The sequence below is a fragment of the Lathamus discolor genome, chromosome 6 (assembly GCF_037157495.1).
Source record: "Lathamus discolor isolate bLatDis1 chromosome 6, bLatDis1.hap1, whole genome shotgun sequence".
Classification (NCBI taxonomy): Eukaryota; Metazoa; Chordata; class Aves; order Psittaciformes; family Psittacidae; genus Lathamus; species Lathamus discolor.
In genome coordinates this window covers 90,599,256-90,612,924 of record NC_088889.1, presented here as the reverse complement: position 1 = coordinate 90,612,924, position 13,669 = coordinate 90,599,256, and the positions used below count along the sequence as shown (strand labels likewise).

At 48.1% G+C, this 13,669-nt stretch overlaps 1 protein-coding gene across 1 annotated transcript in view; it reads right to left on the bottom strand.

Annotated features, from left to right (window-relative positions):
* LMF1 (lipase maturation factor 1) overlaps window positions 1-13,669 on the bottom strand; it is a 225,792-nt gene that overhangs the window by 88,384 nt on the left and 123,739 nt on the right. The window contains exon 6 of the mRNA XM_065684805.1: window positions 10,775-10,942. Coding sequence (XP_065540877.1) covers window positions 10,775-10,942 — 168 coding nt within the window. The remainder of the gene's footprint in view (window positions 1-10,774; window positions 10,943-13,669) is intronic.

Here is a 13,669-nt window from a genome sequence, read left to right as displayed (position 1 = left end):
TCTCTGGTTTATAGCTGGTTTGGCTCTTCTTACATGTAGCGTTTTATACATACACATACATGTAAGCACATGCACAACACATACTTTATCTCCCATCCCTGTTTGGACCCAAAGGCTGCAGCACAGCACTGAGCGAGTCACATCTGGGAAATGCAGATGTTTTGAAGCTATCACAGCCCTGCCAACTCGGATCATTTACTGACAACATCCTTGTAATTGATTTTTCTCTTTGAGTCCCAGCACCTGGAAACTGTGCAGACACAAAGGGTCTGGATCACAGAGAGATCTTGAAAATCAAATGCAAAATTAAAACTGGGAAAACAACAAAAAACAACCCCAACCAACAAGCCCGGAGCCTCAGGAGCCTCAGTGCTGCACAACCTCTTCCCTTGGCAAAGGAAGGACCACATGTGGTGGATGTCAGCCATGTCATTTAATACGGCTCTGGAAGGTGTTCATGTAGTGCGAAGAGGAGAGCAGTGTAAAGACTACATAGAGGAGAACAGAAAATGAGACCTGGGAGGACTCTGGAAGGTGGAAGAACCACCAAGGGCAGCCAGAACTGGTTGTGTTTTCATTATATTTAAGCAAATCTTGCAATATGGGGATCTAATTTGTGCTCTTTGAATGTCACTGCTTAGCGATACGCCCAAAACACAGGGCCAATGGAGCTGACCTGCTCCCTGGGTCTCCTTGGCTTGGTCACAGTGGTGACAGAGGCACAGAGACAACACCAGTGGCACCAAACCAGGCCACCACCACTGGGACAGCCCCACTCACATGGCACCTTCCACCATGAACCTAAAACTTGGCTGGAACTCATCCCTCTAGCACAGCCACATGCTCTCTCCTCTCCCTGCCACCAAATCTTTTTGCCATACAACAATTATATACTGCTCTGAACCAGACCCAGTGCTCTTGGATGGACAGACTCACTCCAGCTCTTCCTGGCCACAAAACCAGGAGCTCCAGTTGACAGTGAAAATTAATATGGACCTTCTCGCTGTACTGTTATATTGTTATAACCACAGCAGCACTCTGAATCCTGGGGGCCTCCCATGTGAATCTGATTTTAGAGCTGGACATGATATGTTGCTCTCAAAACCACTACTAGTAGTAAAGGTGACACAACAGACATCCTAGCCTGGGACACCTCAAGATGCTTTCAGGACACACTGAACCTTCCTCCATGGCGAACCAGCCCATTTCACATCGAACAACCAAAAGCAGAGACATCAAAACCCCCAACCCGACCGTGTCTTACATAACCACATGCTGTTTTCAATGCTAAAAGCCCCAAGAACCCGCAAAGCTGAGGCTGTGGGATCCCTCCAAAGCTCCTCTCCGCGTGCCAGCAGGATGAGTGATGGTAACTCAGCCCAGCTCCAGGGCTTCGGCGCGGGCTGCTGCCAGGCGGCTCCGCCTGTTGGAGTCACTGACGGTCCCCATTCCAATTAATCAAGTTCCCATTCTGATTAACAGCATGATTCATGGCTCTCGTTAGGCGCATTCTGGAACAAACAAGGCTGTATTTCAAGGCCGTTGGCTTAATGGTTAAAATAAATACCTTCCAAATTTCTATTTTCAAGTAGCTGAACCTTTTCCACCTTTACAACTAATTCAGACTTCCTTCAAATTATTTTTCTAAGTAATATAACAATTTGTTTTTCATTAGAGCTTGTCAAAGCCGGACTTGGGTTTATTTTGAGAGAAACCAGCACTCTCCAGAAACTGTTTAGTACAATTTGAATGACGCCCAAAGGGGTTATTGCAGCCACAATCAAAATAGAGTTTACAGCACTGGCTAAGGGTGACACTTTATTTAATGGTTGCAAAAAAAGAGAGAGAGAAAAGAAAGAACTCCCCTAGCCCCCTGAATCAGAAGCTAATTAAATGCACTCCTATGGCTAACAGTAAGTGTTTCTAAGTCACTCTGACTACTGCAGAATGCAAGAACTTAACTTGTTGCTAACTAATACCAGACACCATTATACGAGCAGTGTTATTTACTAATTTGGGGTGGTATGTGCTGGTATTCTCGTGTCTGGCACGGCAGATACTATCAAACTGGATGTGAAATCAAATATAGGAGTGATTAAATAGTTTGGGTTCTGCCTGTTTGAGTTAGGGTTTTTTTTTGGGGGGGGGTGGGGGTGGTTATAGCTTGGTATTTAATTTAAGGTGGCTTAAACGTAACAGAAAATCTACCCTGTAACTCCTTTGATTTCACATTCCTTTCGCTTTGCTGTCGAGAAAAGCCGAGCTGGAGCCGTGCCATGGCTGAGGGTGGAGGCTGGAGGACCCATGGGGGTCCCTGGACACCCTTGCCCCTGGAGTGGGATGGGTGCACAGGGCTGGCCAGAGTCACCCAGAGGCTGAAGCGCTGAGGATTAATCTCCATCATCCCCAGTCCAGTGCCTCAAGGTTCCCAAACAACCTTTTATAACACAATCCCTTCGTCCTTCACCTCAGACCTGAGTCCAAAGCAGATTTTTAAACAATTTGAGCTGCAAAGCTATTTTCCACTTGACCATTCCTAGCAGCAAACTCATGCTCTGCTGCTCATTTCCCTGGGATGTTCTCGTTTGATGTTTCTTATTAAACCACAACAAAATCAACACAATTTGGACGCTTGCAAAGATGAATTTCCTCTTTGTTTTCGCTGGGATCAGGCAATGCTGCTGCCCAGCCCGAGCAGCAAACACCCTCCCACTGCACCCCCACAGGGATGCTGTGGCCACCGATGCTGGTCTGGGGGGACCATGGTCCCCAGCACATGACCTTAAGGGGGATCTGCAGCTCAAATCAGAGGCTGGACTGGGGATGTCACCTGGAGAAGCATCATCTGCAGCCACTTTTATGGTCTGAACTTGAGGGTACTCACACTGTCAGTCTCTATGGAAGAACTGCAGAATGGATGCCCAGATACCAATGTCCAGTACCTAAAATTGCTGACAAAGAAAGCTGGAGATAGGTGTTTAGGGACAGGCCAAGGGGAATGGCTTTAACCTGCCCGAGGGGAGACTGAGCTGAGCTCTTAGGCAGAAGCTCTTCCCTGTGAGGGTGCTGAGGCGCTGGCACAGGGTGCCCAGAGAAGCTGCGGCTGCCCCATCCCTGGCAGTGCTCAAGGCTAGGATGGACACAGGGGCTTGGAGCAAGCTGCTCTAGTGGAAGGTCTCCCTGCCTGTGGCAGGGGGTTGGAACTGGGTGCGCTTCAAGGTCCCTTCCAACCCAAACCATTCCATGATTCTACGATGTTCTAGCTGCTCCTACTGCAGCAGCTTTATTCTAATGCACGTGTTCATAACGTACCAACACCACTGCATCAATACAGAAAACCAACTACTAGAGCAGTACAAATCTCCTAGAGGTGCAGAATTAAAGCGCAAATGAAGGGCCTGATTCTTCTGCCACAAGCCTGGGATTTCTGTAACCCTGATAATCCTCCTGGAGACACATCTGATTTACACCAGCAGAAGAAAAAGAACAAAACCCAGCTCGTATCTGACAAGTGAAAACAAACACTGGATTCAGACACTTTCTGCAGGGAAGGGGGGGGGAGCTGTTTAATTTTTGTTCCTTCTCTCTGGGCTGCTGCTGTGACCTCTGCTACCTCCTCAGTCAGCAACACAATATGTTGCAGCTGTGGCACTGCAACAGCATGATTTAATTTGCTTGTGTGTGGCTGGAAGGGGCAGTTCATCCCTCCAACGTCTTGCGGCAGAGGCAGCGGCGGTGGGGGTTTGGTCCAAAGACAGGAGGGGGGGAAAATCCCTGCTCTGCCTCCACGCACAGCCTTGGAGAGAGGAGATGGGAAAAGGATCAACTAGAGGAAAATGTCCATTTCCATCAACATTTTAAGGAGGTTGGGGGTTGTCCAAGCCAAGGAAAAAAAGGGCTGAAAATTTCAACTTATTCAACAACTTTTCTGCTTATAAAGAATTAAAAGAAGAGGAAAACGACTTTGCTGCCCATTCTCCTGCATGTTCCCAGGATCACTGGGGCTGTGTGTCTCCAGTGTGGTGCCCAACTGGGCAAAGCTGGTGCTTGGAGCTTGTTTTCTGAGGGGAAAAAGCCGGGGGCTCCAGGTCCTCCCCCCTGGCCCTGCACCAGCTCGTAAAGCCACCACATTCCCGCACAGCTCCTTGGCTGGACCTTGAGAGCCGTCTCAGGAGGTTCCTTTGTCAGCACTTGGAGTTCAAGGGGGTTTTGGCTTGTGGAGTTTTTATCTTTGCCTTCCGCAAGGCTGGAATTCAGCTTCACTCTTGGCATTGTCATCCCTCTGCTTAATACATGGCTCCTGCTGAAAAACATCTTGGGACAGCCCAAATTTCAGCCTGCTGCCAAACCTCCTTGGGAGGAGGATGGTGGCAGTGAGGAACTGGCAACCCTGAGGCTTCACCACTCGTGTTCCTTCAGGGAACTTCTGTCCTGATGGATCATGCTGGGGCTGAGCTCATCCTTGCACGAATGGCCTCCGCCAGGAGCTTCCCAGCCTTGGGCCTATGTGGAGGATGTTCCACGAAGGAGAATGTGCCAGGAGTTTTCAGGAGTCATGGAAAGGGAAGGAGTCAGGCTGCCCAAGTTTGTTCAGATCCAAAGGGATTTGAAGGCCTAAAACACTCCCCACATCCTCAAAACACCAAACTGTGTCTATAGGACTATGACCCAGAGGAGCACCAAGGAATGTCCCTGCCTTTCCAGCAGAACAGAATCATAGAATGGCTTGGGTTGGAAGGGACCTTAAAGCTCATCCAGCTCCAAACCCTGCCACAGGCAGGGACACCTTCCGCTACAGCAGGGTGCTCCAAGCCCCTGTGTCCAACCTGGCCTTAAGCACTGCCAGGGATGGGGCAGCCACAGCTTCTCTGGGCACTCTGTGCCAGCGCCTCAGCACCTTCACAGTAAAGAATTTCTTCTTGAACCCATCAGCCCTTGTCCTGTCACTACAGTCTCTAATGAAGAGTTCCTCTCCAGCATCCTTGTAGTCCCCTTCAGACACTGGAAGCTGCTCTGATGTCTCCATGCTGCTTCTCTTCTCCAGGCTGAACAGCCCCAATTTTCTCAGCCAGTCTTTGTATACTTTCCATTTACTATTTAATTATTTATGGATTTTACCTTTGTGACACTGAAGCTCCTTCCCATCTGGAAGAGCCGAAAGGACCCCATGCCTGTAAGAAGCCTCATCCCCCTCCTATTGGGTACTCCTTGCCATGCCCTCTAACCCAGCTCTACCTGCCAGCTCACAGGGGCAAGGTGGCTTTTTCCTGGCTTTTTGGCTTTCCTCTCACTTCCCTTCATCAACTCGTTTGCCAAGCTGTGTAATTTTACTGCCTGGCTTAAGGAGCCAAGAACTACGTGTGCTGCTGTAAGCTGTGTGTTAGACGTCGTGAAAAACATGCAGCTTCAGGGCTTTAGGAGCCAGCTCCAGCCAAACACCCACCGAGCAGCGAGGCCGCAGCTCACACTCTCTCCGGTTTCACTCATGGATGCTGGAACTCAGCTCTCTCCAGTGGTTGAGCAAGGATGGACCCATGGACACAGGGAGAGGATGCAATGTCTCGTAGGTGGTGTGGTGGGAAGAGGTCATACACCACTGACCTGCAGGCAGGGGAAAGGACTTGCACTTTCATCTTCCCTCCTCCTAAAAACCACAAGGTCCTTAGGCATGGGCAGGCTCCAGCTTGATGCTTTTACAGAACCAAGAATAATGTGGTCCAGACCTCACCTGTGGTCTGCAAGACCCTCCAAGACCTCTTCTTCCCCCCAGATATAACAGCCATGTTTTGCATTTGATTTCCTCCTGAACATTGGGATGCTTCAGATTTACATGTACATTTTTGAGGCACAGACCCCAACACCATCCCGAAATCAGCCAAGTGGCACCATCAGACTCAAAATGAAAGAAACATTCATCAATGTGACCTGTAAAACACTGGCCACTGTGACCACCTGCAGCTGGACTTCTATCCCATTAAGTGAACATCACATTCAACAGCCACTATCATAGACATGTCAACAGACATTCAGTGAAAACAACCCTATCCTTAGAATCAGAGAAAATGTCCAAACCCCCAACCCCAGCACTGGAAGTTTAAGCCTAAGCAGGGGATGCAGACATCCAGCTCCAGCCATGAGCATCCTGTCAAACACAGTTGTATCTCTACATAGTACTACAAAGTGTGCCTTTATTCCTCAGCAAGCATGATAGTAAGTGGTAGCAAAAAACTTCAGCAAACTCTGAAAACCTCTAAGGACTCTTGGTTATACATGAGCAAAAGGCAAACTCCACTTCAGGCTTATTGGGAGGTTTTTGTGGCTCCGAGTGGCCATTTCTCACCAGCCTGGTTTTATGGGGCTGGAGCACAGAGCGGAGAAGGGAATCACAGAATCACAGAATCCCAAGGGTTGGAAGGGACCTAAAAAGATCATCTAGTCCAACCCCCCTGCAAGAGCAGGGTAACCTACAGTACATCACACAGGAACTTGCCCAGGCGGGCCTTGAATATCTCCAGTGTAGGAGACTCCACAACCCCCCTGGGCAGCCTGTTCCAGTGCTCTGTCACTCTTACAGTAAAGAAGTTCTTCCTGATGTTAACGTGGAACTTCCTATGTTCCAGTTTACACCCATTGCCCCTTGTCCTATCACTGGATATCACTGAAAAAAGCCTAGCTCCATCATCCTGACACCTACCCTTCACATATTTGTAAACATTGATGAGGTCACCCCTCAGTCTCCTCTTTTGCAAGCTAAAGAGACCCAGCTCCCTCAGCCTCTCCTCATAAGGGAGATGTTCCATTCCCTTAATCATCTTTGTGGCTCTGCGCTGGACTCCTTCAAGCAATTCCCTGTCCTTCTTGAACAGAGGGGCCCAGAACTGGACGCAATATTCCAGATGCGGCCTCACCAAGGCTGAGTAGAGGGGGAGGAGAACCTCTCTTGACCTACTAACCACTCCCTTTCTAATGCACCCTAAGATGCCATTTGCCTTCTTGGCCACAAGAGCACATTGCTGGCTCATGGTCATCCTCCTATCCGAGTTACAAGTCTCTCCTCCAGCTTTATTCCTGGCAGAGAATTCCTTTGCAGCAGTGCTGCTCAGCACGTCAAGTCTGGCACCTGCTTACAATAAATCCCTAACGATGCTGAAAAGTTAAACGTCCATTTAGGTTAATTTCTGAGTTAGATTTGGATTTCGACATACTGTAAATGCTAGAAAGAATGTTTCTGTGAAACAATGCTGTGTATTTGCCTTGGAGATCCTCTGTAATTGGCCACCCTTCATCTAAGATTTCTTTCTAAATGCCTTTCCTTCATCTAAGATTTCTTTCTAAATGCCAAAGGATGCTCTCAGCACAGACAGTCTAAAGGGGAGCCTTTGCCACCATCATCTGCTGATGCTTTAATGCCAGCTGAGATCTTTTGAACAGGCTCCCTTGTAGGTGGGATGGGTCAATGCACTACTTTGGGACTCAGAAACCCACAGTACTGCAAAAAAGATGCCTTATGGGGTGATGTCAACCTGTGCAGATGGGAGTCTGTGAGGCTTCACTTTTGGGACACATGGGATGGGGCTGATGGAGCCTGGCTGTAAAATCTTGGATGACATTTTCTCTCCACTCACCTTTGATCCTGGTAAACATGTTTCTGGGCCCTGCAATGCGATTGAGAATCTCTCTGTGTGCAGATGTCCCACAAAAACTACACCCACAGCTGTAAATCACAAAGCCCTCCCCAGTCTGGTGGTTAGTGACAATAAATAATGATTTTGCTAATGGGAACTGGCCAGTGTTCAACAGACTCCTTGATTATGTGTGTTGCTTTTTTTATAAGCAAAGACTATTTATATTCAGAGACTTGCAATACGAGAAACTGATTTATTCAAGATCAAAATTGGGGCTGTTCAGTCTGGAGAAGAGAAAGCTGCGTGGAGGCCTTAGAGCACCCTTCTAGGATCTGAACAGGGCCTACAAGGATGATGGAGAGGGGCTCTTCATCAGGGACTGTAGTGATAGGACAAGAGGTAACGGGTTCAAACTGAAGCAGGGGAGATTTAGTTAGGTATAAGTAAGAAGTTCTTCCCTGTGAGGGTGCTGAGGCGCTGGCACAGGGTGCCCAGAGAAGCTGTGGCTGCCCCATCCCTGGCAGTGCTCAAGGCCAGGTTGGACACAGGGGCTTGGAGCAAGCTGCTCCAGTGGAAGGGGTCCCTGCCCGTGGCAAGGGTTGGAGCTGGATGATCTTAGGGTCCTTTCCAACCCAAACCACTCTAAGATGAAAAGCAGCCAAAGGGGGAGATTTCTGGAAGCTCCAGCTACAGGGTATCAGAGCAGGCAGACCCAAACAGATCACAGCAGCACCAATGCACATGAAGCTCCAAACCCATGGTGTCCCAGCTCCTCAGGCTCCCTGATTTGGGTCTGGTGAGGACATGGGTGGGTGGGTGAGCACGGGATGGGGATGGTGAAGGGATGCACCTACACAGCGCCTGTTTCAGTCATCATATCCCAAATCTCCCGCACAGGAGGAGGCCCAGGATGATCTGGCACACTGGGACCAGCACATTCTCCCTATAGCACAACCAGCACAACCCCAATGGAATCCAGTGGGGAACAGCCATCCATCCTCCTGCTCCAGCAGGCTGCCAAGTCCCTCCTCTCTGACGTTTCCAAGCTCACTAAGCCTTTTTCCTTACAACCATGAACTAGGCAAGAAGAATAAGTTCACACTTCAAAAAAAGAGAGACTTTTTCCTTTAAAGCACCACTTTTTTGGGTTCCTGACAAAGCAATATTCTCCATGCCAGCTGGAATCTGGAAAAACACACTTACTCAACCTAGCCACCATGACTCCAATAACAATTATAAAATGTCCAATAAAACTTGCATGTAATGTCAATTCAAATCTTGAAAAGCAGAATTAAGTGGTATATCAACATTAAACTTTATTGCTTCCTTTGCAGAGCAGGAGTATTGTCAATAAAAGTCATTCTGAATGAAGAAAAGGGCAGTAAATATTAAATAAACAGGTTTTTGTTGAAATGCTATAAATGCACCAGAGCTGCATTTTACACTGGGACCTTTTTCTCCCTTTCAGACTCCCCTCATGATAGAAATAAGTCAGTAATTGCAAACTATCAATAAAGCACCAGTTAAAGGGTGGTTAGATGCATGCATTTACAATATGTCATTATGAGCCTTTACTGGATGTAGTTGGGTTTTCTCAGATCCCACTGGCTCCATCTGAAGTCCCCCGGCACACAAACACTCCTGCTGCTCATTAGGGACCCTCAGAGGAGCCATGTGGGTGCTGGAGGTGAGGATGTCTTCACTATGCGGGTGCTGAGGCACTGGCACAGGGTGCCCGGAGAAGCTGTGGCTGCCCCATCCCTGGCAGTGTTCAAGGCCAGGTTGGACACAGGGGCTTGGAGCAAGCTGCTCCAGTGGAAGGGGTCCCTGCCCGTGGCAGGGGTTGGGACTGGATGAGCTTTAAGGTCCCTTCCAGCAGAAACCAGCCTGTGATTCTATGACATTCTGCCCTGCCCCAAGACACAGAAGCTGTGCCAAAGCCTGGAATTTGGTAATGTGGCTTTGTTTTCTGATAGGCCACTCACTGTGTTCTGCTCCCTTCTGGGTCCACCCACCCTAGAAAGAGCCTTTGCCACCCTCCCTACACCTCTTTACACACAAAAGTATTTCTACTCACAATTCCTGCTTGCTAATCTGATCCCCACCATGTCTCAACATCTGCCTGCTTCTGCAACAAGCAGATGACAAGAGACTGGATGTTTTGTTTTGCCCATGAGACAAAAGAGCAGTGTTTTTATAGTTGGGCTGAAGATATCCCTCCAGCGACGCTCAAAACCTCAGCAATGCCTGTAACAAACACAACTGGCACCACATGGTGCAATGACCAGAGACCTCTTTGATTCAGACCTCTTCTGCCCCACTGCCAGGACCTCCAGCTGCCTGAGAAGATCCATCCCAACAAACCAAACCCAGTGCCAAAAGGTGTGTTGAGGGTGCAGAGGCACAAGCTGTATGGTCAGGGGTACCTGCACACAACGAGACATGTTTCGGAAGAAGGTGTGGGCATCTCTACGAGGTACACATGCAGGAGCTTCTGTCCTCTGACTTCAATGTAGATTTATTTATTTCATGTGCAAAAACCACCCAACACCCCAAAAGCAACTGGAATATAAATGCCATTATTTTCACTACGAACCCTGCCTCGGTAAATCTGGTGGTTGTAAAAAACAGTTAAAACATCTTCAGAGATAAAGAACAGCCCTGGAATGTTAAATGTATATATATATATAAAAATCCCTTCAAAGGGTGAATGATGCCTATAAAAATTAGCTTTTGGAGAGATTGCAAGTATTCATCCCAGCCGTCCTGGGCTGACATTTCTCTGCCATCCATATGAGCAGAAACCAAACCAGCAGCTCAACCTCCAGCAACACACTGTAAGTAGCCACACCAGTGCAAACCACCTGAGAGCCAACAGCTCAGAGCTGTGAATCATCCTGATTCACTTGAGCCTGAACCATTGACCTGCCAATTGAGTCAGTTCCTTTGGATGCTGCTCCAGGAACCCCACATGTGCCCACATCCTCATCTGAGGACAGTGTGTACACCTCGGTCACCCAAGTCCCAGCCCGCCCCACAGCCAGACAGGAAGCGCAGAAAGCAGGAGAGATCTTACAGGCTTCCAACTCTCTCTGCTCCATCCTGGGTGAAGATGTGATCCTTTGGAATCCAACCCACAAGCATCTCACCTGGAAAAGGATCTGCAGAAGGCCATGCATGATGCACATCCGTCGCCCCAGGAACACGAAGAATGGCACCACCAGCTCAATGAAGTGATTGACCAAGGTCTCGAAGCGATGAAACCACCATGGTGAGCGATGCATAAAGTAGGCAATAGGGTTGGGCACTGGCTGCGTCTGAAAGATGGAGAGGAAGAGAATCAATCCCCCTCCAACGCTCATTATTGAGGGAGCTACAGAGCTCTTGGCCTTTTCCCTTATTTCTTTCCCCACATTTACTCACAGGAGAATCCTCCTTTGCCTCTGGGCACTCATTTCTCTTCAGACAAAATTACTTAATTTTTTTTTCATGCAACCCAAGGAATCTTTAAGCCAAAAGATCTTTTAAAAAGCAAGAGTTCCAGTTCTCTCTTTTTTCACAACTGAACCCCAGTTATATTAAATTAAAGCACTATTTAATACTGAAACGTTACACGTAGCTCGACCCCAACGGATGTTCAGTTGCTCTGCATGAGCATTGCAGAGCATCAGAGCAGTTAAGCAGATACAGAAACTGAGGGAAAGATTTTCTCAGGGTCACACAGTAGGTCAGAGGGAGGCAGGAATGGAAACCAGATTTCCAAACCTAGGAGATATCCTTTCAAAATGTTTGAATTTGAAATAAATGTAGTGGTGGAGTTGCTTTCCAAACTTGTAATTGGGGAGAGGGAAGCGTAATTCCTCTAAACATGCTATACTGGTTAAGGTATTTACATACTGGCCTTGTGACAATATTATTCTTCTATCAGCCTGACATTTTTTGACACTGGGAGATCTTCCCTCCAGGATAATAAAGCTGTAAACTTCACAAAGGAAATAAACCCAAACCCTGATATGTCAATAACTGTCCCCCACCAAGGAAATTCTGCCACTTCAGCATAAAGAATGAAGGTAATTTCAATTTATCTTTGCATATCTGAGACGCTCAAATCCATTGGAATTGTTTTAAAGCTGTGACAAGAAAAAAATAAGAGGATGGAGACACAAATTTTAATTGAAGGAGACACAACACATCTTTAAATTATTTGTAGTTAAATCAAAAATACAAACAAAACAGGGGAAATACTGTACTATGCATGGCAACCAAGCGTGCTTCCACTGCCAAATCCCACAACTATTGTAATTCCTTATTAGCAAAGCTGGGATTAATAAAGTTGTTGCTGTATATGGGTTTGAGGCTTCTGTAACCCCTTAGGACAGGAGACCGCATCCTTCCTTCCTCGGACAGCGGCGCCGGATGGAGCGGTGTCGGGGTCACGGAGCTCTGCCAAGTCCACTCCAGCAAGGGGGTGGGAGGTCAGGGCAGACCCCCGGGTGCTACTGAGGGTCCTTCCCCTCCACATGGGACCTGTTTTGAGTTAATGTGCTTGTTGGACTGCCCTGAGCATTCCCAGAACACCAGGGAGGCTCACAAAGAGATTTTTTTACCTTGATCCCAAATTGCTGAGAAATGCTTTTATCCTTCCAAAAAGGCAGGTTGCTTCCTTGGCTTCTGCTGCTCTGATTTTTAAGGAAAACTGACCTAGATGAGGGGTCAGGCCTACAGGTTGTAACATTTAGCCTGAGATGAGCGGGTTTCCAGTATGTAACTGCCTGATCCCAACACACTGGAGCTGCAGGAAGGTGGCATTCCTGCTTCTCCTCCTGCTAGTTTCCTCACTGACACCCGGGGACCATGAAGAACAGGCAGCACTACACATTTAATCACATACCTATACATGTCATTAAATCTCATATTGTGATGGCACTGAGCAGCTATTCATTTGATTTTGGCTTTGCAGGGCTGGGCTGACACTGTTTAATGTTCAAGAAAAGACCATCCTTAGCTACTGAATGTGCCATTTGGTTCCCAAATCCCCTTCCCCTCCATCACATGCTCACGCTGACGCCCTTGTCTATCAAAGCCAATTGCAACCATCAAACACTGATTGTTGATTTGGGCTGGGACTCAAGATATCACCCCCCCGATCTGCTGTGCTTAAGGGCAGAAAGAAAATTCTTGACTCTGGTCCTAAAATGGTTTGGGTTGGAAGGGACCTTAAGGCTCATCCAGTTCCAGTCCTCTGCCACGGGCAGGGACCCCTTCCACTGGAGCAGCTTGCTCCAAGCTCCTGTGTCCAACCTGGCCTTGAACACTGCCAGAGATGGGGCAACCACAGCTTCTCTGGGTTGTTCCTGCAAGCAGAAGGAAGTTCTTGGACTGGGCTCATGTAGCAGCCACATTTGGGCCAGTGTGGGAACATGCTTTTAGCAGCAGCCTAATTCTTACCCTGAAGTAGAAATGGGTAAAAGGGAGAAGCAAAGCATAGAAACCTGGTGTGGGTTAATAATTCACTCCCAGGTGCTATAGCATTGCCATCCTTCACCCTATCAGCACCAACACAACCACAGTGTCAGGGGGCAATGCTGTGTGACAGGCAAGATAACTCAAATGACAAGCAAGACTGAAGTCTAAACCAGCAGCAGATACACCACAAATAACGCACAGGTCCTCAGCATTTGTTTCAACAGAGGGAGAGAAACACTTTGATAAGAGCAGTGCTGGGACCCTTCCTCCCCACCACTGCTCTGTGTGTAAACCTCGACTGTGTAAAACAAAACACAGTGACAGAGAGGGGATTCACATGTATCAGAAATTCATTAGAAGGCTGCTGGGGGAGGAGAGCACTCTGTGTGTGTGTGTGTTCCTCCCAATGCCTTCCAGATGCTGTGAGCCACGGGTACAGCACAGCACCCGTTTCCCGGGAAGAAAGCTGTGTTTACTTGGGAAGGGGAGCTGAGACAAGAGCAAAGACCCAGAGCGATGTGTGAATCACCACCCTGCTGCACACAGGCACCTGTGATGCTGGAAAGCTTTATGGAGTC